Source organism: Osmia lignaria, chromosome 9, assembly GCF_051020975.1.
Source record: "Osmia lignaria lignaria isolate PbOS001 chromosome 9, iyOsmLign1, whole genome shotgun sequence".
In the NCBI taxonomy this organism is placed as follows: domain Eukaryota; kingdom Metazoa; phylum Arthropoda; class Insecta; order Hymenoptera; family Megachilidae; genus Osmia; species Osmia lignaria.
The window spans coordinates 9,598,125-9,625,538 of record NC_135040.1 but is presented as its reverse complement, the minus strand read 5'-3'; the positions used below and the strand labels follow the sequence as shown (position 1 = coordinate 9,625,538).

At 40.2% G+C, this 27,414-nt stretch overlaps 1 protein-coding gene and 1 long non-coding RNA gene across 4 annotated transcripts; one reads left to right on the top strand and one right to left on the bottom strand.

Moving 5' to 3' along the window:
• Positions 1-556: 556 nt before the first annotated feature.
• LOC117603425 (dexamethasone-induced Ras-related protein 1) lies at positions 557-27,414 on the bottom strand. Of its 3 annotated transcripts, XR_013062753.1 has the most exons (8): positions 26,954-27,414; positions 15,693-15,979; positions 13,297-13,454; positions 5,921-6,110; positions 5,639-5,849; positions 1,745-5,251; positions 1,166-1,216; positions 557-1,092 (listed from the first exon to the last, which is right to left on the bottom strand). XR_013062753.1 is itself a non-coding variant. In XM_034322586.2 (6 exons), exons 2-6 carry the CDS (start codon positions 15,734-15,736, stop codon positions 5,039-5,041), a joined length of 816 nt encoding a protein of 271 aa, XP_034178477.1. In that variant the 5' UTR covers positions 15,737-15,979; positions 26,954-27,414; the 3' UTR covers positions 1,563-5,038. The 3 variants fall into 3 exon arrangements, 1 of the variants encoding a protein (XP_034178477.1); XR_004581221.2 differs by lacking the exons at positions 557-1,092; positions 1,166-1,216 and having other exon boundaries at positions 1,564-2,664; positions 2,758-5,251; XM_034322586.2 differs by lacking the exons at positions 557-1,092; positions 1,166-1,216 and having other exon boundaries at positions 1,563-5,251.
• LOC117603463 (uncharacterized) lies at positions 23,671-26,046 on the top strand. Its single transcript, XR_004581232.2, has 3 exons — positions 23,671-25,015; positions 25,098-25,299; positions 25,461-26,046. It is a non-coding gene; the product is annotated as an uncharacterized LOC117603463 (long non-coding RNA).

Below are 27,414 nucleotides of genomic sequence, written 5' to 3'. Positions count from 1 at the left end.
ATTTTCATCTTCTCATCCATTTTTTTTCGAATCTCTAATAATTCAAGAAACATCTTTATATAAACCACTGTATTTTGCAATTCATAACAAACGTGGGATAATGCTAGGAATATTATACGGTACAATGTGAATTCATTACCATCGTCGAGGGATTGCGTTCTGCACGCAAATCGCGAATAATAAAGTTCAATTCCTCGATCTCGTTAATTTATAAACGTCTATTCTATGATGAATCATGCTGGCTAATAAATAAAAATACGAGGTGAATGTACGAGCATCGAGATTGCGAGGAACAATAAGTAGCGCGTTCTATTCAGAGGTGACTCGGTTCCTTTAATTCAGGGGTCAATCCAATCTTTTTGAGAAACAGGCCGGATTGGAATGTTTAAAAACATTGGGGTCGGATGAAAAATATTCTTATTAAAATTTTATTAAAGCATTAATTTATATTGCATGTGTAAACAAATATAGTTTATATTGGCATTTATAATGGAAAATATCTATTAAAATGTATGTCTTATACCAAATCACAATAGAACAATAGAAGAATCGTTGTCGTGTATTCACAACCAAATCATACAATTTTATAAAATTAATATTTCTTATATAAAATAGTAATAAATAAAAGTCGGAGGCCAGATGAAAATCTTTGGAGAGCCATAGTTGCTTTGGTGACCGTTGCTTTGATTAAAACAGAAAAATCAGAATGAATTATAAGGTGGATTTGTGTAAAGAGCTTTTGTATATCCTCGATATTACGCTTCCGACGATGAAGGAGACACTCACATGATGTACGAGCTTTGTGACGCCTCGTCCGAAATTCTCAAAGTTCTTGACAGGGTTTAATTAAACATTCCGCGGTTCTGGAATTTTGTGGTCACCTCATCCTCTTTACTGAAACTCCTTCTAATGAGTTCTGCCTTCTCGAACCTCGATACTTGGCCCTTTAGTCTGGTCGCCGCGACTCTTCAAATGCTTTTTGTCATTGAAAATTAGAATTTCTTATGTATGATAGTTCTTTCTTCATTTGGAACCTTTAGTAATCTTGCCGAAGTCACGTCGAAGAAGCTTAAATTCCTTGATGACTTCCTGCTGAAATGTTAGAGATCTTTGTTAGATAAGACGTCCTTAGAGGATTCGCCCAGTAAATACCTAAGTGAACTACCGTTAGAACTGTACGAAGGACTTCCAGGTAAGGAGGTGTTAGAGAAGATTTCTGAAATGAGAAAATGGTTAGATGATCCTTTTTTTTTCATAGACTCTATTTCTAAACGAACTCTCCGATACAGGGTGTCCCATGTAATTGGCTAAGTTATATTTTTAAAATGATAAGAAAGAAAAAAAAATCATTATCACTTTTTAAAATGGAATTTTGTGCTTTCCTATATGTCAATCGAAGCGTATTTTTATTCCCTACAAAAAAGTATTAAGGCACTTAGGTCGAAAATTCATTAATACAAAAGTTATTTTAGGGAGAGACGTGCGGTTTCTCCCCGTCTTTCCCTAAAATATCTTTCTAATTATTCAATTTTCGACCCAAGTACTTAATACTTTTATATAGAGAATTAAAATACGCTTCGATTGATGTATAGCAAAGTACAGAAATTTATTTAAAAAAAAAATAAAGATGATACGATGCTCCATTCAACATCATTTAATTTTTCCTGATGACATTTCATTCTATCATTTTAGAGATACAACTTGGCCAAGTTACATGGAACAGCATGTATATTTTCATACATACATGTATTTAGTTTATAAGCTTGTTTTGTTCTCCTGAAACTTTAAGGCGCTGCTTAAACTTTCTCTCAATTACGAGGGGTCCTCGTGAATTCTTAATGGCAGAAAGGTCAATTAACGAGCATCGCTTTGAATGCATTAAGCCGTGTCGCGGTAAAGACGCGACGAACCTTTCTTTCCCGGAAGTTGGCGTCGATTAAGTCTATTAAATCGACTTCGTCATCTACCGTTTGCCGATGGTGTCATTTCATTCTATGCACGATTCTTCTAATTGCTCGAATCGAATCTAATTTCGATATGAAGATCGGGTTGTACCAGCTGCAAGTCGTTTTATTGCAGCATCGAAGAAACCTTCGACAGAAGGGACGTCCTGTAGATTCGATTTAAATAAATTTCAATCGTAATTTCGTCGAGTGATTTCCTGTCAGGGTGAATCGGAACAATCGCTGTTCTCCGAGAAATAACGCGAGAGAAACGATAAATGGCAGCTCAAGTGTACAAGACAGCAGACCATCGATGGGATTCGATTCCGTTATCAATTAGACCTGAAAAGACCCGTGATGTAAGTATTGCGGATAGAGAATAAGGTGAGATAAAATGAACGAGGATAATGCGTTTCTCTCTGAAGCATTTAGTTACAATCAATAGTAATAGTCTAGAAAGATGGAAGCACCATTCCAGAAATACAGCCGGGTTTAATTATGCTTCGAGAGTAATTTGTGAGGGAAGATAATTATATTACAGACAATTAAAATCCCTGAAATTTTGTAATTATTTCCACTAACGTATTAAGTCTACCTTTTGAACAATTCTCTCGAATCTTGCGCTGAATAGTTGAGAAAATTTCCGGTAAGCATGTGACCTTTTAGCCTTTAATTAGAAACGGATATTTTAGCATTCGCAATTGAACTATCCGTAATTTGTCTAAAAAAAGAGAAGGAAGGTAGATAAGGGGGTAGAACGGAAGCATAGCAGGCAGGAAATTAATTAACGTATTAATCGAGTAATTGACCTCACCCTAGGACTCTCGGGAAACCTACAGGCGAGTTCCTTTCATCTCTGCCAGCGGCGAGGGTTAATTAATCTACTGGGAGTTTTGTAAAAATGTCTTTTCATTACATTGTCGGGGGCGTTGGCTTGAAAATGACTCGCTATTCTCTACAACCGCGTAAATATAATGCGGTGGTGCGAATTTCACGGACGTTTTAAATTCTCGCCACGTTCGCTGGTACTTGACCAGTAATTACTTGTGTCCTGTGTTATACCTCGTTGAACTTGTTCAACGAATACTCCAATTTTCAAGAATTTTCTTCTCGTCATTAGTATTCCAATTGTCGAGCGAGAGAAAAGAAGTGTTAATTTTATTTTAACCAAATGGAAAACCCGATGATACTAACTTTCATTCGATAATGAAAGAAGTTCTCTTTATACAGACTGTTTCAAGAAAAATTTACACACGTTATTTTTGGTATCATTTATGCGTTTATTACAAGAAAACGAAATGGTTCTTTGGTCCGAAAACTAGGGGTGAGTTTCACGAAATGATGTGTCTCTTTTATGTATTTTGATTTTTACAATAATTATTTACTTCTGAATAGCACATATTGTGAAATGAATAATAAATAAATGAACTGTAACTTAGTGATTAGAAGCTTCGAGTTTATCCAGCTCTGAAAATTTCAGTATCGTGAGAGAATTCTAAAAACATAGGATAATGGAAAGAAACAGGGTGACTTTAATTTTAGTTTTCTAGCATGTTAGGAAAGTTTCAAATCAATACTCTAATTTGCACGAATAGAAGAAACGAATAATTCTTGAAACGTTTTAAATTCGATACCCAAAGTGATTCGAAACTTCACGAATAACGAACGCATCAAATGCTCGTACACTCGCGATCAAGTCAGACTTCCCTGCTCATTATTCATATTTCTATTTTATATATTAAATTTTGTAATACATAATAATTAAAAATTATATAATTTTCTCAAATTACTTTTAATATTAATATCAGTATCGTCAAAATTAAAATGTAAAGAATTCCTGGTTCTTCTATTTTCCGTAGGGAAACCTGATTTGATTGCGAGTGTACATGGTTGAATCAATGGTGTTATTTCATTTCATACGAATAAAGTAACTATATACACGTATACGGTATTTGGTTCGCGTTGGTTTGACAATCATGCTTAAATAGAATCCAAGTTTCACGATCAGCCGACCATTTCAACAATCATAATCACAATACACCCAACTCGATAAACAGTCAATCAAAATTGTTCAATCAAATCTGAATAGTTCTTTCAATGCTGAATTTTGATTACGAAAAACAAGGTACAGAACGTTTCAAATTAACACATTTATTACCAACTTATCTGGATGAAGTTAGATTTAATTTAGAACCATCCTGTATAACTTTAAATTATGAATGATCGGCTATTATGAAAAATATTCTCAAAAGCTCCGGAAATGATCAGGGAAACGGGTCATTCCCTTATTTCGATCATAATTACGACAAACTCTTCCGCTTCGATCGTCATCGGTTAATTAATCTGACAACCGATCCCCGATTACATCTTACTTTAATAATATATGTTACTTCCGTGACGCGATGCTACAGCTATTCCTTTAATTAATTAAGGCGAGCAGCGTGGTCGGTTTTTAAATGTTTCATTCTCTTTTTTTCTTGCGACGATCCTCGCTTACGACCCCTCGCGTCCTATGCCACTTCCGCAAAAACACGATATATACTTGTCCTTTAACGATCCTCTTCGTTTAACGTTCATTATCACTGTACAGTTCGCCGTTCCTTTATAATTAAATCCCGCATAGAAAAGGCGATATTTATATATATATATTTTTTTATATTTAAATACAAATTTCTTCTTTCTCCTTTGTTCAAACCAAAGAAAAACACGTTCTTGTGCCTGATGGTGATTGATCCTCAGCCGCTTCAGAAAAGGCGATGTTTACGTAGAGAGTGATTCAGACATTATGCAACAAATTTGGATGTATTATTAAACTAAAAAGAGTGTCCATTTTCTGTACTTTATTGTTCAGAAAATGAAACAAAATTTGATTTCTAATAATTCATCAAAGTTTCTCCCACCAATTCTGAACCACCCTGTACGTATACATGCGTTCTTTTTATTCAAATACAAATATCATTTTTCCTTTGTTTCGTACCAACAAAAACACAATGTTTTTGTGTTTGCAGCCGACGCGTAATCGCTGGGCGAAGATCGTCATCGAAGCCGAGTTCCCATCGTTTCGAGTACGATTATAGAGAAAACTGGTGGTTATATCACTGAATCGAGCACGTCTTTCTGGCATCGGATGATCTCAGAGTGATCCTCGATCCTGGTGCATTGTTCTCATTCCCCGCAGCCAGGGAACACGTTTTCGTCCTCATGATCATCAGGTCCGTTCTTATGCTGGGTCGACGGACATTGGGCGCCACGACGCCGCAGGCGTCACTCAACCGACGCTTTATACTAAGGGTCGCTTTGTGCCTTGGCTGGAAACAAATTGTCGCACTTTTCAGACGTTTCCACGGTTTTTCCCGTGGCGAAAATTCGGATCGTTTCGACGGTTTAACGCGTTCCTGAGCCGTGCTCACGAATTGTCCAATTACCGCGTTTCAACATTTTCAAGGGTTATTTACGTTCGCTATCTCCCCAGTTTCTCTCTCGCTCTGTTTCCCGCCACGACGGTAATTTATAAAGCGTTTTCTCGACGATGCTACGAATTTCTTGACCAAGAACCGTGAAATGAATTTTAACCCCGATCTCCCTTACTGATCCTTGAGTTTACAAAATATTTGTCCTTGGACATCGTTTGTATAATAAATACGAGAATCTAATTTGTAGATTATCAAATAGTTTCACTTAAGAAAATAGTTTACCTGTGACGGTGGTAACATGGTGGGAGAACCAAAAGTGAGAGGGACCTTTCTATGATGATTCGGTGCCATTTCGAGAGGTAAGCCCGCCACTATGAAAAGTTGGTAAAAAAGCTCCTCCACGTGGTAGTTTCTCTTTGCGGAGGCCTCCACGAAAACGCAACAGTCATCCTGCCTATTGCAATATTCTTCCGCTTCTTCCACCGTAACTGTTCTGTGAAACACACGAATTGCATCCTTGCCATTATTCCTACATATACATTTACGATACTTATCGATACGTACTTTACATCCTTATCACATTTATTCCCAACGATGACCATGGGAACCTTCAAATTGAAGTGACTCTTGCTTCTGCTCTTCGTGGCGCTCTGAGTTGCGCTAACTTTAGTCTCCAGGATCGATTCCCGCAGTCTGATGGCCTCTTCGAAGGATTCCCGACAGTCCAAACTGAACACCACCACGAACAGATCGCCTGCATCACAAAACGATTTTTTAACAAGCGCGAAAACCGATGGAGGACCATTTTCATTTTTCACGACTAATATGAATATCGATTTCTCATCGGGAAGGGAAAAGGATTCGTTGTAAGAAGAAAGTTGCATGTTCGGTATTAATCATCGCACGATCTCGTAACTGTATAAAGTCTCCTTTGAAAAAAAACTCTAACAGGCAAACAATTTGAATTTCAAAGCGTCATAACACCGAATGAAGAACGATCGTTAAGATATTTCCCTATTGTTTTTTTCCTCATTCCGAGGATCATTTATCTTTACAAGTTTTTCGCTCCCATGCAAATTATGCGGAATCTCGTTAAGCACTTGTGCTGGTCAAAGTTTCGCGCGGTTCGCTTGAAATGTTGCAACCTATTCCATAGGGAACAACTGCTCGGCACTATAAATTTTTACGACACGCGGTGAATTGTGTTGGAATAGATAAAGTTTCTACGGAATCGTCTCAGCGAATAGATTGTTTCCTGTTGCACGAGTGAAGGTACACTGTGATGGATCAATTTTTCCCTCGGCGGTGTTCGGTGTGTAGAAATGTTTTGTTTATTTTTAACCCTCGAACAATAGAGCCTGAGGGAATTAAAACATGTACAAAGATGAGATACAAAATTAAACTAAAATTGGGACTCTCTCCATGGTCCGCTGCGCCGTTCGAGGGTTAAGAAAGAATACAACTTAAGCTTTTATTCCAAAGCATGTAAACTCTTATTACTTTTTCAACGTCGCAAGATTGGACTAAACGAATCGGTAAACATCGCGATAAATATTCCTGGAAATGGAAGAGAAATCACGATGGATGCTTTTATTTCGCAAAGGGTACTTGTGCAAGTTTGACAGTTTCAACAGTCCTTTCGCGAAATCCTGAAATATTCCTCAGCTTTCAGGCACGTTTCCGTGAACTCAAAGACTTATTCCGTCACAGTTCGTTCTGAATTTTGTTTCACGTTCCGGACGTTCCTTCGCGGGACGTCAGTCGTCTTGTTTCCGGCGACGGAAACGCGCAGCCTACGGGAGAGGAAAAAAATTAGCGCAGTTTAGATGGATCGTTGCAAATGCGAGCAGAATACGTAAAAGCGGCAACAGGATTTCTGTCATATATTTCGTTCGAATTCGCTATTCGAGCAACACCTTGCTTTCGTCTCCTCACGGAATCCGGTTAACCGCTTCGTCTTCGTGGACAGAAAAGACAGGCGTCACTCGTGATATAATAATGCTAAGCAGTGCTTCAACATTTCTTCCTATTTTTCACCTTCTATAATGAAGTGAACGAGCAGCGACAGTAAATAACGAGGAAACGTCAACGCGATTCTGTTAAAAGACGAAAGAAAATCTTGTGCCTTTCTACGCGAACCACCTTAATTAACGTGACTTCGGGTTCGTTATTTTTGAAGAAAAGAGTTCTTTAACAATAAAAGTTTTCCATTTGCTTTATCGTGACACGTCTACAGCTTCCATAATGTACAATATTTCTGAATTATCCTGTATGAAAAGAATACCAAGATTTATCAGGGTATAATGGACTCATTTAAATATCAATGAAAAACTTGGGCTGATTTTCTTGCATATAAGGTGTCCCTGAAAGGATGGTTTATGGGATCAAAGCATGCTTTCATTCACTCTCACTATGCCGATGAATCTACTGTGTTGACAGTTTCGAGTCAAGGTCGTGATAATGTTAATCCATTGCTGTGGTCCATTCCGTCGAATATCGAACTCGTCATGGTATGATGAATCCGCGAACGATTGCGGCGATGTAAAAGTCAATGGACCACCGGTTGCGCTCAGGAGGAAATCGTTATCGTGTCGAACGGGTTTCGAGTTCACTGTGAAGTTAGCACGATTCAACGATGCAACGGAGATCGTTGGCGAACGATAAGTTCGATCGAGAGCCCTTCGAATCGGGCCACGGGGTCTTTTCTTCTTATCTGTTTGCAAATAGTTGCGAAGGCACTGCAGACTGCCATTGGTATTTACATTCGGCCTTTTCATTCATTCTTCGCTACACTTTTTTCGAACGTTTAATGTAGGTTTACGTCTATGAGATGCCCCAGGCATTCAGGGCAGTCCAGTTTGTTTCCTCTTTTGTTTAGTACCAAAAGTGTTTACGCCTTAAGGATGCTGCTCAAAAATAGCGACCGAGTTCGCGAGAAATACTTTCTTTTCTTAGAAACGTTAGCAAAATTGTGAAGTATAAAAAGATGTTTTGCGATCCCGAACTTTCCTCGAAGTTTATTTATCGACGAAAGTAACGTTTCACGTCAACGATTTTTCCTCCCTTGTTCCGCTATATACGGATGTCTCGGACTTCTTCCGATTTCGTCCGGCAAATAACTGCAGCGCAAACACTCGGGGGGTCTAAAGTGAATCCTTTCGGGAGGAATGGAATCTGTAATTCATTTACAGATAAAAGGGGACTAGAACACGAAAGGGTGGAAAAGAAATCCGTTTAACGAAACGCCTTGCTCTTAAGTTAATTAAAACGAAATCTTATCGCGAGTAATTACGACAAAAGACGGATAATTATGATCAATCGAAAGCCAGGACGAAGCGAGAACGGTCGACGGTACGGAAGAAACGTACGGGGGGATGGTTAAAATAATCGAGACAGACATTGGGGAACTGATTTCAACGGAGATTCCATTTCACTGGGGGTCTACATCCGCGCCGTTTCGAAAGGATCCTTTGCTTTTTGCTCAGGTCTCTCTCGTTTTCTTCACGAAAAGGAACCTTTAATCCGGCCGCGCTTTCAACGTGTCGAATTTTCCCCTAAGCAAAAGGTATTTTAGTATTTTGCTTTTGCGTTGCTAACATATCTCGCGATCGATCAATGTTCCCTCCATGAAATGTATACTATTGTTTGATGCTATTAGGACACGTGAAGTGTAGGACCACACGGGGCAGCTGCAGCTTATCAAAGGACATAGTTCGACATCGAGAACACTTGATTTTAGCTTATTGAAACACAGGATGCTATGTCAGCCAGATATCGATGGACATGGTCTAGTGGTTCTTAGATTATTATATTACATCTGTAAACCGAGATTCCGAGGATTCTGTGACTGTAAGACGTCAGCTGTCCTCTCACAAGGGTCTCAAACCACTCCGATTGCGACGAAATTTAGTATGCTTGTTGAACAACTAGAACAATGGACACGTGTACTTTCATATTGTTAGCTACGATAATCTAACTCATTTTTCAAAGTGCTAACATGAAAATGTACTCAAGATTATCACTGCTAAACTTTGTATCAGAGGGTTAATCACGTTTAGTAATGAATAAATAAATAAATAAATAAATAATTCTGTCTCCTTGACCTAGATACAATGTTATCAGTGACGTTGTAACGATTGTATGTAGATAAAGTAAAATATTTATTTTCAACGTGTTTACGACAACATCTATATCAATAATTTTTAAATTGCAAAAGCCTACAAGTGTTTATATTTAGAAAACAAAGTCACAGATATGAAAATGGTCAGTGACAGATAATTGAACCGATAAGTGAAGAATTAATTATTATCTGCTCATTGGACCCTTAACATACTATTATAAATGATGCTTCTCTGGTATCAATCGTAAGCTGAAAGCCGACTTTAATAACGGCTTTCCCAGCAACGTAATCTCGATGCCAGTCTATGTAAGGGACTCGACCGACTTTATAACTAACCTCCTTTTTTCCCCTATTTTGCATAGCAGCCGCGTTCGTGCGTCGTTCCGCAAATATTCGCATCGGGAGCCTCGCTTGTACGAAGGCCCGCGAGGCATGTAGCGTTCGTATAACTCGTCGAGATCAAATTTTTCATGGGGAAAAGAAACCAGGTCCGGTACAAAGCGTTTTCCTCTAGTCTGTTTCATATTCTCGCGCCAACGATCGCTTTCTTATAGCTGGAACGCGGTAGCTCGTTGCTACTATTGATAACCAGTCATTTTATATTGAAAATATCAGCGAAGCGTTTATGTAGTAATATTCGTGAAGCATTAAGCTTTAAATCGATGTACCAGAAGTGTTATTTTACGATACTTTTCTGTTATTAAATCGTGCCAGACTCAATATGTACCTGATGTCTTTGGGTTCGTTCAAACCTAATGTCTTTGGCTTTTCTTCCGCTTTCTTGATCCGGATAAATTGATTTTCTTGTTGCTCCTTTGTCCTTAGAAAATCTATGCGTACATCCGTTTTCTTTCTACCTTTAGCTACTTTATGTTTCTTTCAAATTTGTTCAAGGGTTGAGTTTATTTCGCCCTAAAATGTTCCCCTCCGTCTCCGATAATTAAACATTAAACTCTTGTTTTTCAGTCGCTTTCAGATAAATTGCGACGTTTGGCAATAAATTTTTTTTCCTACCATCCGTGTCCTCGAAATTTATCGTCGGACGAGTTTATTCCAAACCGCTCGGCTCCTTCGATGCATATTTCACAGGCGTCTCGAGCCTGCTAACTTATCGGTTCTCTTTCGCACGACTACATAGCTTCAAGTTCGACCTTCGTCCTGGCTCCGCCAGTTACCAAACTATCCGCCGGGATTGGCTTTTCAACGTTATTACCGTGCTTGTTTCAACGCCCGACAATGTGCTCCCTTATCGCGTTAATGTTCCCTTATGCAGAATACTGATGGTCGCGTGCGGCTTTTCATCGAGCGACTTACCATCACCTCTTGGCATCTTGGTCACCACGAGAACCATTTTAAGGAGGAAAACTGAATTGTGGTAACGGCATGCACGTACATGCATTAAATACAAAACACATTCAATGGTTGTACTTAAACTATTAGATAATAGCGTAAGTAGAGCAGCCAAAAAATAATAAATATTCTGAATATTATTTATCATAATTATTATGGATGCATAAATTTGATTTCGCGTAAAAATAACGCCATTAAATATCTTCAAGAATTTCCTAAGGAACTCGAGTGTTTTTCATCCCTTAATGTTTCTTAGGGGAAGATGGATAGCGTACAAGCGTAGACGTTAATGCGATATCCATGGAAAAGAAAGGTACTCGATGTATCTTACTTACAATTAACGATTTGAAGCACAGAATACAAAGGAAGCGGAATTTTGTATCACAATGGAGAAGGATTTTTTCGAAATTTTTCGACTACCATTGTTGCAGGAAAAACTTTCGGTGGAATCCGTTCGAAAATCGAAAAACATTCGTCCTCGGGAACGGTATATAGGTAGGCGTTTAATCAGAGCGTGGATCGAGCTGGCGAATTACACAGTCGTTGGTAGCTTTGTTAAATGTCATTTGTTACGAGCGTAGACTCGTTGATGCGAGTAATTAGTTAGAACGTGATAATTACGCAAATTTATTAGGAAACAGGTAGCTACGGCGTCTTGGGTAGATATTTCAACGAGGAGATAAACATGGGGCTACAACGATTTCATTAATCACGATGGAGCGGAATGATTAAAAGGATAAATATCATCGTATTTGTGACCTGAAAATTTGTTCCACCGTGCTATTCAAATATATGATAACAGTGATAATTCAACCATTATTATTGTTCCAGCCTCTCTGTGCAACGACAGCGACTCCATAATTACAACAAACCATTTTATTATAAACTATTATTAATGTAATAAATTCAATCTGAAGAACATTTTGATTTAATGAAATCTGAAAATTTGTCCAGCGTGAAAGGAACCATATACCGAGGTCAACCAGTTTCACCGAGCAATCGGCAATTTCTTTTTTTCAATTCGATAATTCTCAGGATCGACGGGTGCAGAGGTGTTCACGTGGTGACAGTATATTGCACAGGAAAACACGTGACGTATACGTGTGTTTCGTAAACCGAATTGATCAATACGAATACGCACACAAGATCGTGTACATGTAGCTGCAGTCGTCACGTGCGTCACGCGTGATGCAAATGCATTTTTCCGGAAGAGAAAGTGGGAGGTAGATACTCTTCGATGCTTCCTCACAGTGTTCCCCTGATACGGGTACCCGTCCGATTCGAACCCGAAATCTCGGATACCCTTACACCCCTATTATTAATATAAAAAGGTGTCTCGTTCTCTTTCTTCATTCTTTCATAATTACTAAAATGAACCTTTTGCTCATTTATTCGAGCGTGTTAAATCGTTCCGCGTAAGAGCAAGTTTTATCGTATTTCTTGGAGCGTGATAATTCGAAACGGTGCCGTTCGAGTACCGTGTAAATCTACGGTCAGATGTAAATTTTTTAACGTCAACGTCGAAATGAGTACACGGTTATTAATACACGGTTATTAATCTCGTATTAATTTTAACGTCCATTTCCCACAATTTCACGGAGGATCCCTCTTTTTCCCTCGATTTCAAGCATCCGAAGGACGCCGACAGCGGCCGTACACATTCTTCAACCACTTTTTCCTCGGCGCTTGGTCCGGTCGACTCGCATACTTTCCCGGCAAAACAGTTGAACTCCGGCGCAAATATTGACTGTGCGTGTTTCGCAAAATTGCGGAGAATCGCTAAAAGCGTAGCGCGCGCCGATGAATGCCATTCGAGCGTACCCTCGAGGATAGGATGCCGATGTTACCGTTGGATTTTCATACGTGCCTGCCGTGCTGTATCGTGCTTTGCACTCTCCAGCGGAATCCGGCCGACAAGTATTCTCTAGGATGTCGTCGAGTTTCGCTGTTCGACCGATATTTCGCTCGATATCGAGACTCTTCCTCTCTCTCTCGAACTTGGCTGAAACTCCGCCGAAACGAAGTTACCGGGCTAGATGGAAGAACGGCTGTTCAACAAGTTGCGGAAGCGGATCTTGACTCGTCGTGCACGGAGCCAAGACGCATCTCGTGTTTAGGAAACAGAAGGCTATTTTTATATTGCCAATATTTTTGCCAATATAGCTAAAGTATATTATATTACTAGGATACTAATAAAATATTTTAGGCGTTGCGTAGAGTCGAAAGGATCATGAATTGATTGGTTGATAGAAACAGTCGCTAGTCGTATGAAGTATAACGAGTTGTGTTTTTCCGTTTTTTAAATATATTTAACCTAATTCCATTAAATAAATCATATTATTAAACATACGCTGCTCTTTCGCACGAAACAAATATTCCTCCGTGATTCTGATCGCAGAGTACGGAGAAAAAATTCGATTCACTCATCTAAATATTCGACATTTCTACAGATTCAATTTAGCAAACTTACCCGTTAGGAAGGATAATCGTCGCATGGCGGGAAACGGATGGTTTCCGCTCGTGTCCAGAAGATCAAGCTGATGGACCTCACCTCTAATCCTGTAGAGCTTTCGATGGAAGTCCTCGATCGTCGGCGTGTAACTTTCCTCGAATTTGTTGGACAGAAATCTGAACACAAAACGTTCTTATCTTTACACGCAGCTCTGAGTTCCTCCAATCTTGAGATAACGTTATACAAGTTGAATTGAAATGGGATAATCGAAAAGTTTCAGGATTCTCACTGTTACCTTTATTTTCACGTTCGGTCACGTATGTATGTACATAGATATATGTACGTAAAATTCCTCCGTTCGGAACGTGTGCTTAGGTAGCCGAACGACGAATACGGCATTCAATCGGATCCCTTTCGCACTAATACCAGCATCGCAGATCGGATTTCGAATGGAATTAAATTGTTTGTCCCATTAGCAACGATCGAAGCGTGCAAGCTCAAAGTCGAGTTTGCTTCCACGACCGATCATGCAGAACCTTTTGACCACGAGTATCGGTTTTCACGTGTATTTTGTTCAGTCGTGCGTTCTACCCGATATCAAGCTGAAAATTTTGAGAATTTTCTACTTTCTCTGAAAAAGTTCAGAGCGATCCACGTAAACACGTTTCCAGGCTATCGAATATTTCCCTAGAGATAATTGCACTGTCCGCGTAACGATGGACACGGGGCGGGTTGGCTCGAAAATAGCCCGGAAACGCAATTAGTATTCCATCGAACGATAATGACACAAGCCGGGGAACAGGTTTTTCGTCGAACACGCTGGCCAAGCGCTTCGGCGCTCGTCGAATAAAGTTTCCCGTGAAAATTGGCCGCGTTTGTAACATGCTAGAAGAACCGGGTGCTCGATGAAATCAGCGGCAAATTGAACGGGAAACTTCTAACCGAGTCCATTAGCAAGTTGCATCTCGAACGAGACGCGTCCACGCGCGCGTTAATGAAGCTCGAGACAATGCGAGTTGCATTATACCCATTCTGGTTATTCTTGGCGAATTCAGAACTCCAGTTTCAATCTGAAGCCTGGATTGTCAGACAGAGGACTCGGGAGACGAGAACATATTGTCTATGAAAGGCGTTAACGAGCTCGACGTGTCGCGCGGCTGAATATCGCGGAATGTTTTCACTTTAATTGACGAGATTTTCGACGAATACTCGATAGAGAAATGGCACGGTCTAGCGAATTGGTGACAGATTTTCCGTCGATCCACGTTTCCCCGTTTTCTCCCTCCGGGTTAAAAATACCCTGGCCTGATAAAAGCTTTCTGGTTTTCGGGCGGAAGCGAGCCAATACGTTTAGAAGCAGTTCACAGTGGGTGTTTCGTCGTCGTTGGTCAACCGACCATCGTTGCTGCAATAAAGCGTTAAATTGTGTATCGGCAAGTTTTTCTACTTTTCTCTTTTTCATGGATTTCGAAACATTATTTCTTCTATTTATAGAGAAACTAATGAAACTACTTCTTGTATGCTTTCTACCATAGGAAAATCGTTCTTCGAAAATTTGCTTCATTTTAGAAACGATAGTTTCTCAAAGAAAATCAGAAATGTCATAGGATCGCGGTCGTCGATAAAAAATACAAGGTCGTGAAAAATAGTATCACCGATACGATAAAAGCGCTCCAGTTTCTGAAACGGATCAGAAGTTCTCGTTGGTTTTACATCGAATCAATGCCGGTCAACCTTAAAATTGATGTCTGAAATCATTTCGAGCTACATCGTTTAATCCCACGGTGAACTCGCTTTTCGGACACAGGGCAAAAACGTTCTCGAAAACCTTTTGCACACTGTCGTTCGCAAAATTACACCCTTTAAATGGACCAAAGAGTTCCGAGTATTTGATTCTTTTGAAAGGGTTTAATTTTAGAAATAAACGTTCGCGAAATAAATTTTCTAATTCATCGACGAAAACTACACAACAATTCTTTTTCTGTTATAACCTTCGAACACTAACTTCCAGGGAGAAAACATTTTCATACATCCGTAAGCGACGAAGGTATGTAGATGCTCCCATTTAAATTCTCCATCCTCCTCGTAGCCGTCCTATCTCTGAAGGGTTAATGCAGTACTAGTATACAGTAAAATCGTGGATGTCTATGCCCGAGGGAGAATCCTTATCTCTTGCTCTGCTCAAAACGAAAAAATATGTACCGTCCTATGTAAAGAGTTAGGGTTCTAACTAGAATGTATCGCCGGTCCGAGTAGCAACCCGTCATTTATACTACTTCTCTATTGTTGTATAAAGGAAGCAACTCCTATTTCACTTTCATTTTACTACGTTCCAACAGTTGTATTTTAGGAACTAAAAGGCGACCCAGAAAGGTAACATTGCTCCTCCGTCTTGAACTCTAGTTTATAATTACCGTGCTACAATAGCAGTTTTGCCAACTCTCGCGCTACCAAGCATGACGAGGCGATAACAGTTCCTTGGAGGCGGTTTGCATGCATCCTCCTGCGAAGATGTGGATGCAGGACTCGGGCTGACTGGTATAGGGAGGATGCCATCCTCCGAGCCTGACGGCCCCTCCAGCTCGGGGCCCGCCTGTGCCCCTCTTCGACCTCGGTTCACACGTTGCTCGGCCTCTTCCACTGCACTTCCGCTTCTGTACAGCCTCTGCACGCAGCACAGGAGTCGGCCGCACGCCTCCAGCTGTAACAAGTATTTTTCAGTATTACGTTAGTTCGAATTGGATCAATGTCTCTCTCTTTTTATTTCGAATCAAGCCATAAATTAATTTCGCTACAACGATCGTTGTTTTGGTACTGAAATTTAATTTACTGAACTTGCAATTCGCTGAAAGGCAATAACTGCAAACGATACGTTAAAGTTAACTGTAAAATGCATGAAATGATAACGAGAATGAGTACACAATGGTACATTCGTAATTATTCTAACTGTGCAAATACCTCAACCGTGCGTACGAGCTTCGTATCGCCAATGTTCCATGAAAATAGAACAGAGTTCTCCAAAGTTCCGCGTGTTTGCGTTGAATTTCATAGAATAAGAGTGGTTCGATGAAGGAAAATATTGAAAAAGCGATTTTCGACATAAAAATAGAATAAAATCATTTCGTTTCGTTTTGGAAAAATACACTTTGAAATTCGTTTATCGTACCGTTAAACGAAACAAAACATTATTATTAGCTGTTATTCAAAGTATTTGCATCGATGCATTCAAGATGCACAAACGATTGCAATGATCCGTTTAGCGAAGAAATCTGAACGAAATATTAAAATGTTCAACGCGTTTTAACCGCACCTAGTGAAATTTGATTAAATGTTTTTAAACGTTGCTGGTACCATTTTAAAACGCAGCGCATTCGTTTCACGACAAATCAGTCTGTACACATCGGAAAACATCGATGCACATGAATATTTAACTCGGTACATTCATTATTTGTGTGCCTTGATTCGAACAAGCGAACACGATACGCATAACAATGCGAAATCAAATATTTTTATATACATTCTTGCATGTCATGGATTTCTACAGCAACGCGTATTTCTACCTCTTTTCAAGTTGAAGATCTTCATTCCTCGCGGGGAGATATCACTGAAGTTTTGCTGCAATTCCTAAGGTAATTTAAGTACATAGTATAGTCAATACTGTACCAGACTACCCTTCAAGAGGACCCAACAAGGTCCACCACTTTTCATGAATTCCTACTAGTCATCTTACCATCATTTTAAAACTGAAAAATTTTTAAACTTCACTATGCCAGAATTCTAAAATTTTAAATTCCGAAGTAAAATTCCGAAATTCCAAAATTCTAGAAATGTAAAATTTCAAAATAAAATGTCAGATTTCCAAAATTCCGAAATTTTAGGATCTGGCCCACCTCCCAAAAATCCTAGTTACCTATACGTCGAAAAGTAGAATTCCATAAGATTTCGGAGCCCACTTTCCAGTAGTACTGACACATGATTCCTCAGACAGTTGTTCTACTACGAGCCCATACGTATAATAAAAATGTGTCTCGTTGAATTCAACGAAATTGCACTCTATGAATTCACGGATATCCGATGATCCCGACTCACGTTTCACCCAAGGAAATCGTATCATTTTTCGCATTAATATTTATTTGATTCACAATAGCTTCACCTTGCAAGAATTGGCCAGATTACGCCTCAAACCTGTCAGTTAAATAATTATTGCATTTCAAATTTATATAACAAGACCTGATAGTAGGTAATATTCATTAGGTGATGATTATCTATTAAGTATTACGAGTTTGGAGCAATCGCTTCAATCCGGTACTGTCGACTCAATGGTTGACCTATACTACTGTCAAACGAATTATATTGTTATTGACACGTTAAGGTTAAATGCTGAAATGAAAATAAATGTACTTAATTATTTAATATATTTGTACTACTTTCCTAAAGTAAGATATAAAAAATTGATTTCTCTTTTTTATAAAATTTTACCGATAATAAACGTAGCAAGGAAAGTATTAAATAAATAATATCGTATACAACTACAGATTTGAATTCTAAAATTGCAAACCAACATGCTGGTCCGCAATTTTATCTAGTGTATCTCTATTATTTATCTAGAGACGAGGGTAATTAACGTGCATCCGTCGACATATTGGAATAATTTCGTTTCGTTCCCTGCTCGGATAATCTGGAGACACAATTATCGATGCTACGCCGAAACATCGCTTCCGCTAATTTCAATAATTAACTGAGCTGCGGTTTCTGACGCAAAGTGATTCGAATAATTCATCGTCTGACCTCCCACGAACCATCAAGCCCTATCTTTTATTACTACTTTTAATTTGACAACGAACGACACTTCGATGACATGCAAAAAAAAGAAGGGGAACAAATGATCGATGTTGAAATTTTGAACATTTCAATAGCCCCGAATCAAAGGGAAAATGTCAATTTCCTTTCCACAGTTTATTCAATTTATTTACATGACTTTTCACGATTCATCGTTTTAACGATTGCAACGTGAAAAATCCAATTCCCTTCTGGTTGTCTCGGCGAGCAAACGCGGAATTTTCTTTAAAGGAGAACCCCGTGAAAAAGGGAAACGTTGTTCCATTGTCGAACCGAGATCCACTGGTTTTCATCGAAATGGGGTCGGTTTCCTTTGAAAGGGGATCGAAAATGTTATCAATCATTCGTTTAAATATCTCGGCGAACTTTTCGAAGTCAAAGCACCTTTAAAGGTGTTTCCCTTCTTGGTTCACGTATCTCGAGGTCGAGGAAGAACGGTCACCCCTTCGACTTTCCTTCGCACCCTTTTCTGTGTTCTCAGTCGTGCGGACAGGAAAAAAATTATAAGCCCGTATCGTTTTTCCCGACACGTCCCTTTAACACACTTTTTTCGGGCAATTTCATCAAACCCTCCCTTTTGCGGTCCTTTTCCTGTCGATCACTGGTCAAAGTTGGAAAGTTATCCGTTTTTGTGTAAAAATTTCGCTTCAAATAAAAACTTCTTACAGGCAAAATTTAATACAGCAAAATTATTAAAGTTATTTATGTTTTTAATGAAATTTATAAATTTAATTCAGTAAATGGAGAATTCACCCTCGAAATTTTCCCCTTTTCAAATTCCATGCTTACCAATTAAAATAAACACAAATACTTTGATTTAAATCATCCCCTAAGGTAGTTCTATACAAGTTGCTTGGCGTCAAGCTTGAATTCCCTGGAGTAGAAATATCCAAATCGTTCAAAGCAGACGTCGACAAAGAGTCGTATCTTTTCCGGCAGGGTAGTCCATTGTGTCGCAGAGAGGGGTGGCAATTATCCCGCATATAAAATTTTGTCTCGAATGTGAATTGGTTTGTCTCTGGCGGCGCGTAACAAGAGAACCCATCCCAACAGGGAACGTGGGGGAGGTTCGTACAATACGCATTATGACGGAAACGATCCTCCGTCCTTTTGTTCGAACCTGTCATTTTAAACACAGCCGGCCTTGTTACGAGGATGAAAGAGTTATTACGTAAAAATCGATCGGGCAAATGTTTGTCGGGGCACGTGTTTCGTTCGTGTAAATTACTCCTTTGTGCGTGCGATCATCGCGTAATCAGTGGAACGTTTATTAATGAACGCGTGCAACGATTTTCATTTAATCGGGTCGTTTACGTCACGATAAATCACTGAGCGAACGGTTGAATTTCAGATTAAGTTCGCACGTTGAATTACTTAAATAGAGTATAATATATTCAGGGTATCAAAAGCTTTGGAACATCCTTCATCGCACCACAGCCTTCGACTATTACAAATATATACCTAGCTTCGCAACATTTTCTTTTCCAACGTTTTACGATGACAAAGCGATTGGCATAGATTCCTTCTATTTTTTATTTCAGGTTGAACTTTATTTTGGGACACACCAAATTATTACCTCTTTTTATATACTTTGATATTATTCGATGACAAAAATTCTTCGTGTCACCTAGATTTCGCGTAATCCGATATCGTAAAGTGTGCCATCGATCTGAATGGTTTCAATAAATTTGACTCTCTGTTCAAAGTTCAGACTTATAATTCTTGTAAGAACCGATCGACGAACACCTTTCGCGAAGCTCGCGTTGAAAGGCCGCAGGACAATCTCGACACGGTTCCAGTTTCCTGAAAGGTTCGCTTCATGGTCTTCGAGGTATTCGCGTGTAAGCGACCCACTTACGTTAACACGCAAATAATGGAACCGTTGAAAATTTCCAACGGCTTTACCCCACGTTCTCAACTTAATCGTATCGCGGAGACAGTTGGAACAAAGTTGAGCCGGTTGGTCGTGGATCGCAGCTCGTGTCATCGTATAATGGCAACTTTAAATTTATACCTTGCTGCGACGATATTACTCGCGTAGACGCGAGAATCGGACCACGGCTTTACGGGATACAATCGGGAACTTGGTCTTTGTCCCAGGTTATCCGACTAACATCGTAGCTAACGATAACCAACTGTATTACTGTTCCATTTTTTTTTTATTCCTGTTTTATTCAAAGGCTAAAGAAAGGCGAAACGGTTGAGCGTGTAGCATGGAAACAAAGGGGAGAATTGGTCTGAAAAATGCATAGGTTGTAAAAGGACAGCCATCACGCGACTTGTTTAGGAGAACAGAAAAATTTCACCCGTGAAATAACTTAACTCATTCGAGGGGATTTTATTACACCTCTTTCAAACATTGGAATTTATATTCTCGCGTTTTACTGGGTACTCAAATATTTCGATTCTTTTTTCTTGATTTAATTTTTATACAATTTCTTTCAGAATTTGATAATTCCTTTACAAGACGCACACCGAGCTCTAAGGATCGCGAGCGCAATAAAACATCATTTAAATTCCGCATTCTTAAACGCAATGCATGCATAATGAAACAGGACACCTGATGCTGGTCAAAGCGGTTGTATTGAAATTATTAAAAGGTCCATTAAGCTGCTTGTTGCATCGGTAAGCAACAATGTTGTCCCTATAGTTTTATCGTCTTTCGAACAGGATTCGAGCCAGCCGGCACGGTTTCACGCTCTAAAGGCACTTTCACGCTTTAAATATTTAAACGCGAAGAGAATCTTGAAGTGGCAAATAAAAGCGCGCTTTATTACCATTTTCAACGTAATCGCCAGTTATTGCGATTCTCGAACGATCACGTTGCATCTTTGCAATTTCTTTTGTCAGTTCAAACATTTTACGGTGCAACTACGAAGAAATTATATTCCGTTCCACGGAACAGCTTTTCATTGTTTCTCTTTGTTACGTAAATTTACTTTTTATGGATGGTACATACCATCAGTTTGAAAACGTTCTGTATATTCCATAAGAGGGCAAGAAATTTTCGTAGGAATTCGAAGGAAGAATCTCGTTGAATGCAGCACGGTGTTCGAGTCGGACACGTCTCCTTTGGTCGATCTAGTTCTTTTTAGAAATTTAATCTAGAAGCGTCGTGGACCAACAAACGGTCGGTTTGTTGCCGTACACACGGTGGCGGAAAAAGAGGATATCTCTGAAACAGACGACTCTACGCGACGGAGGGATAGGTTTGCTTAAAAAGAACAGAACGAGAGTTTACCAAAGCACCAGGAGGGATTCCTAAATTTGCTCTTATCCCTTGCCAAGTCTTACGTATTGCTCCGGGCATTTCCCCTCTCGACCACTTTTACCTCCGTTCTTTTGTTAGGATACTTTCCACGCGTGCTGCGCCCGAATCTTTTTCGAGGATGCTTCTTCACCGAGCTGTCGCGATTCTTTCGTATTTCATTCGCTTCGCTAAGCCTTTTACCGGAGCAAAGGGAACACGGTTAATCTTCTCGTGGAAACAAATTGCGATACCTTGAGTCCGGGTAGCTATCTTTTCGGACGTTCACTAGTATCGAGATCAACGATCAAACGGTGTTGAACAAATTTATAAGAGTATGTAAATGAGCATCGCGTGATAAGTCTCGGCTGACAATGAAAACTTTCGTCTGCATTGTTCGTCTGAAAAGGTGCAATCAGAGGTGAATCGGTCGAGGATTCTTGTCGCGGCTGTTAAGCCGTGCTAGACGGATTCACCAGGGATTATCCGGTTGCAGGACGCCGGCAAGATAAGAGATAACGAGGCGAGCAGTTACCATTTGCATAGTCGCCACTCGGTCTACAGATTTTCTACCACGAAAGGCGAGACATTATCATTTGTAATGGGCATTCGTGGTCAAATCGTAACCACCCACTTGGACAATGCTCTCTTATCGACTTTGTGCTGACAATCTCATTTCTGGGGATACCGATAAAACGTATCCGCGTTATTTTCCGTACATTAAATCCTATCGCCGTAGGGTAATGTGTAAAATTCTTTCTGCTGTTAATCGAATTAATATTGAATTGAAATTGCTCACGTTTCTTCTAGCGAGTGTCAGTTCAAAGAACTCCTTCGATTATTTATACATCCCTTTGCAAGAGCACGCGTTTCACGGTTCACTAGACGCGAGGTTAACCAACGAGCAAGTCTTTTACCGTTTAATAGCCGGTTCGCTACACCAAGGGTCTTTATCAGCCGCGTTACAGGCCGCTTTATCAGCTATCAGGTGAACTTCAGCCGACACCTCATTAAGATTCCAGGTTGCGCACGTTTGGGACCAGTTGCTCGTTTTGTAATTAGCAGTATCTTAAAAGGACACGATAATTCTTCGCTGACGAGCAACAGACTCGAAACGAAGTTTCTCGTAGCATTCGAACATCTTTCCCATATAAATATCCGATAATGGTCCCCAACAAATATGATCGAATAAAGGATAAAGGATCCCTCGTTCTGAGGGAAAGAAAACGATATATTTACGAGATCTAACCCGTGCGTCATTTCTCAATTGAATTTCATATTTTCAAGATTATTGACCCGATAATGGCTAATGAGTTTCTTGAACACCAGTTGCGCGACATGGAACTTTCTCTATAAATAAAACATTTATATCGATCGATCGGTGTATATTTAACGAGAAATATGGTTTAATAGCCTGGAAAGCTGACAGGGAGGAAATCGTTTAATTCCACCCTCGATCGATCGGAATTTTCACATTTTTCCACGTACAATTCTAAGCTCTCCTATTGCCGTGCGAAGAAATGGTAAATGGTTTACGGATTTATTTCGAAACGGAGAATCTTCAGTGGACAAACTTTATCGAAACACCGTATATTCGACATTCGGTTGGAGACGGCGAGAAATCGACTCGATGCAACTAACTTATCCATCTGGGTTATCAGCGATGAATGAGCTCGTAAATTCAGCACGGGGAATTAACGATTATCCGTTTTGCATCTTGAACTCGACGAATTAGCCGATCGTCTCCGGGAAGCTGGAACAGCGAGACACGCGTATACGCGAATTTCCTTCTTCGATGACCGATGAATCCCGTGGGAACGTCTGCCTCGGGGCAAACGAAGTTGTCGCGACGAACGAATTACAGGAGAGTCTCGATAACTCGACCCTCTGCGCGATTCGTGTTCCACTTAACGGGATCGCGTCTTGTTAGAACCAGGTTGGCTTAACTTGTTCACACGGACAAACTTTATTTCTATTAGGAATTTCAAGGTGAACCTTTTTCTTTCGCTTAACCCACTCCTGAACCTTATCGATATAGAATGATTAGATTTATCGCTTATTGATTCTGCGCTAAGGAAGGATAAAGCTTTGCGAAGATTTCCAGCACCAATTACTTTTTTGGTAATTATCTGCTATTTCCTTCCTAGCTTCAATTTTTTTTCAAACTTGGGTAGATAATTATCTGTTTTTTTACTCAAAATAAGGTCACTCCCGGGATAATGTAATCTAAAGGTGCGCTTTTGTTTCGTGGATAATAATCATGATAGCAGCTAGTGTCTGTAGATTGCTTCGTGCACGAGAATTATAGTGCGTCATAGGTGTATTAATATTTCGTGACGATTCTAATCGCTCCGTAGCAGTCAATATATTTCATTCTCTCTAACCGACATACGACCGAGTGTCGCTTATCATCTCGTCGGAAGCACGATCCATTGTGTTCCAGTTCGTCATCGAAATCAACCACCGACGCGCACGTGGCCGTAAAAATTCGCGCGTCTCGTTAAATCGGGTTTAATTATCAGAATCGAATTGGCTGCGTTCGAGCGACGAAATACAAGGCAACGTTTCATCGTCATTAGCGTCGATCACCGAACCGATCCACGACCGCATCTACAGCATTTTCAACCGCTAATTATCGCATCGCTCATTGTCTTCGTCCAGCTTGGTCTAATCGATGCAGGATTCTATTGAAAGCGCGGGTATGATAAAACCGTGTTTCGTTCCTCGAGAGCAAACTATTTTATGATCGTTCCACGATTGCCGGGAAGAGGAACGGATGGAACGATCGAGCGAGGCGCACGGAACTGTTCAATCCAAGGCACTTCGATAGCTGCTGAACCTGCCCGGTTATACCTCAAAGTTTCGGAACACGACCGTAGGATTAGGTTCTCAAAACATAACAGTATCTCAGGGTAACGTATGGGAAGGAAGGAAGGAAGTAGGTCATTTTCATGAACACAAATATGTATAGAGATTTTTCAAAAGGAAGTGGCTGAGTATAGAACATAATCATAAACGTAGGATGTTTATGATTAGCGGTGAATTAATTATTAACTAATATTAATTTTCGTCGCGTCCCCTTTATGTAGCGCCATTTTCCCTGGAGAAGCCTGCTCCACACTGCACTTGCAGTCGGTCCCAAAACGCGAGTGCACAGATGCATGAAAAGTGCATCAGCTCGTGAATCACGTTCGGAATAGTCTTTGTCGTTCGCGAAAATAGAACGTACGGGCGTAAGAAAAAAAAAAGAAATAAACGGACCTACATTCTTGAAAAATGCTTGCGACGACGAAGGGTGCGTATAAGGTAGAAGATTTTCATAACGCAGAGAGTTTCGGTAGAGTGATGCAAACAATTCGCATTGAAAACGAGCCTCAAAAAGCACGAGCGCAAACAAACAGACAAACACGCGTACTTTTGCTTCGACATTCGTGCAGCGGCAGCTCGAAAGGCAGCCTTTTAATTAAGCCTGCCACTCGTCGAATTAACCGCGTCAGAAATTGTCGTCGGCCAACTCTGGCTGGTAAGCCGGAAGTTTAACAGGGGGAAAAAACGCGTCATCCTATTAATCAGGTGTGGATAAAGGGCGGAGAAATAAAATTGAACTCGAGGATCGCGTGAACATTACAAAACACGATCGTATTTAACCCGGTATGTGATTTAAATTCGGCACAAAGTTACTATTTGTGATTTCAGTTTTCAAAAGAAATTTCGAGAAATGTATAATTTGCAGAGCAAAGTAAACAGAGGATAGAAACGTCGATCAGATAATCATGGAAATTTAATACTGTAAAGAAGAGAAAGAAAAAAAAACTCTTTCCAAGAGAGAGAAGAGCTTCTATCTTCTAAGAAACAGGAAGAAATCTTGCCGAGGTAAATGCAACGTAATCTTCTTAAGGCAATTATTTTCAATCTACCAGCATGGAAAAGGAACGGTAATGTTAAAAGCTTGAATTGAAAAATTTAATAATCGTATCTTTAAACATTGTTATTAGAATGACCCGTGCTATACCTGGACATTACAATTATACCAATCACTGTACTTCCCTTAACACAATAACTGACATACGATTTTTTTTATTCTTCAAACTGCTAGTTACGGTTAACAGTACAATATTAACCCTAGGAAGACCAAGAAGCAAACAAATGTTAAAAGATAAAAATACTTTTGACAAGTTAGAATTCGACCGAAAGGGGTTAATTCAAGATGGATGATCAACAAGGTGTACAAGGGGGTCGTGAACATGCAACGTGGCTCTGTTTGTTCGATGGTGCAACAAGTCGGGTTTAACAGCTGTGTCTAGTGCACATCTACGTGCAACAGCCATGGTGTTCCACGCTTTTTGGCCACCGTCCAATTTGGCGTTCGCCGAACATGCCCGTTGATACTGGTGAATGAAGGAAAATACCGACACGCCAGATAAGAAGCGCGACCGACAGAATAATCGAGCATTTAGATCGATGTCAAGTGGGCCTGAACGCGCGGTATTCAACGCTGTTCGAATAGACCAAGCGAAAATCTAGACACGAGTGCCCTACACTGCTAGGAATGACGCAACGAGGAATTCTAATAACGACTCTTAAAGTATAAAATGATCATCTCTTTTTCTGCTCGATTTTTATTCGATGTTTTATTTGCTGTGTTTCTAGGGGAAAAAAAGGTTGCTTTTAGTACAACATAATAAAACTACTCTTAGACGATAATTTTATTTTTACTGGAATACTTTCACCCTGCTGCTTTTATCTTCCCTCGAGTTGGTTAAATGCATACGTATGGCGATAAATAAAACTATAAAATAATTGACGAATAAGGGGAATGGAGGCTAACATTTCTGTGCCCTAACATGGATATTCGAGTCGTATCTTGATCCTGCGACTGAAAGCACACGCGATCACGTTAGGGGCTGATTGCGACGGTAATGATCAGCGGAGGATCAGATTGCAATGGAACGTGCGATCAATGAACACTTTGGAAAGTCAAGTTACAATGGCAAAACTTTGCCTACGACGGGAAGTTTGTTCTGGAAATCTGTGTGTCTGTTTCTAACGAACACGCGTTCACCAACAGGAGGGTTAGTAAAACGTTTGTCGAGAAGGAATAATTAAAAGGAACGATCCGTCGGCCACGGAATATTTAACTTAACGAAGCATTTCGGGAAAGGACGCACGGATCAACGAAAGACCATAATTGATCGTCCGGTTGGGTCGAGGAACCCTCGTTACACTCTAAGTGTCTCGTGGAGACGGGGTATGGTTAAATTAAAATTTACACCCCTCGTTTTCGCCCGACCAGTTACCGAGAATATCTCCTGCTTTTAAATCACTTCCATACTACTATACATTCCAAAAGTGTCGACGGCGCGTTACCAACGAAATTTCTGAATAATGTATTATTCGATTAATCTTCGAAAGATCCACTTTACGTGGGGCCAACGTCCCACGAAGAATAAGATGGGAACACCGTCGAAATAAATCGTCTAACCGTGAACCTTGGCGAAGGTCGTACAAACCATAAAATATCAGCTCGTCGAAGGGTATAGTCGAGGGGTTGACGATCGAAAATGCGTTCAATGGGAACCTGGTGCTTACCTCAGGGACGTAGGCAGAGCTTTGCTAGGTGAAAAGCTAAGAGGCAGGGTCTGAGACATGCACGATCCTTGGCTTTAAGGACCCGTTCAGGTCCTCGTTGAATCCACCTCGTTCCTTTCCTCTCGAATCCTCTGTTTCCTCTTCTCTCTTCTCTCGCGAGACACTTCGCGATTCACAAGGTTCATACACGTAACGGCCTCGAACGTACAGCTATCGCGCCCGTTCGGAGCACCTTTTTTATACGGAACGAGCCAACAAAGGTATCGATGACTCGATCGCACCTGTGGCCTCGTCGATGTTCTTCCCGCGGTACACACGTTCTCTCATTGATCTCGCGACGACATCCAGCAGCCACGCGATTATCTGCACGAGGCTGACCGAGACGAGTCACCCGAGCAGCAGAGAAGCGACGCCGGTGCGAAGCGCTGACTGAACCACTGGCAAACCACCGAGGGGTGGTC

Excerpts from the sequence above, each read along its gene's own strand:
- LOC117603425 (XM_034322586.2), bottom strand. The coding sequence starts at position 15,736 with ATGCTTGGTAGCGCGAGAGTTGGCAAAACTGCTATTGTAGCACG. Across the intron at positions 13,455-15,692 it reads AAAACTGCTATTGTAGCACG|ATTTCTGTCCAACAAATTCG; the intron begins GTAATTATAAAC and ends TTTTGTGTTCAG. Across the intron at positions 6,111-13,296 it reads ACGATTATCCTTCCTAACGG|GCGATCTGTTCGTGGTGGTG; the intron begins GTAAGTTTGCTA and ends TTTGTGATGCAG.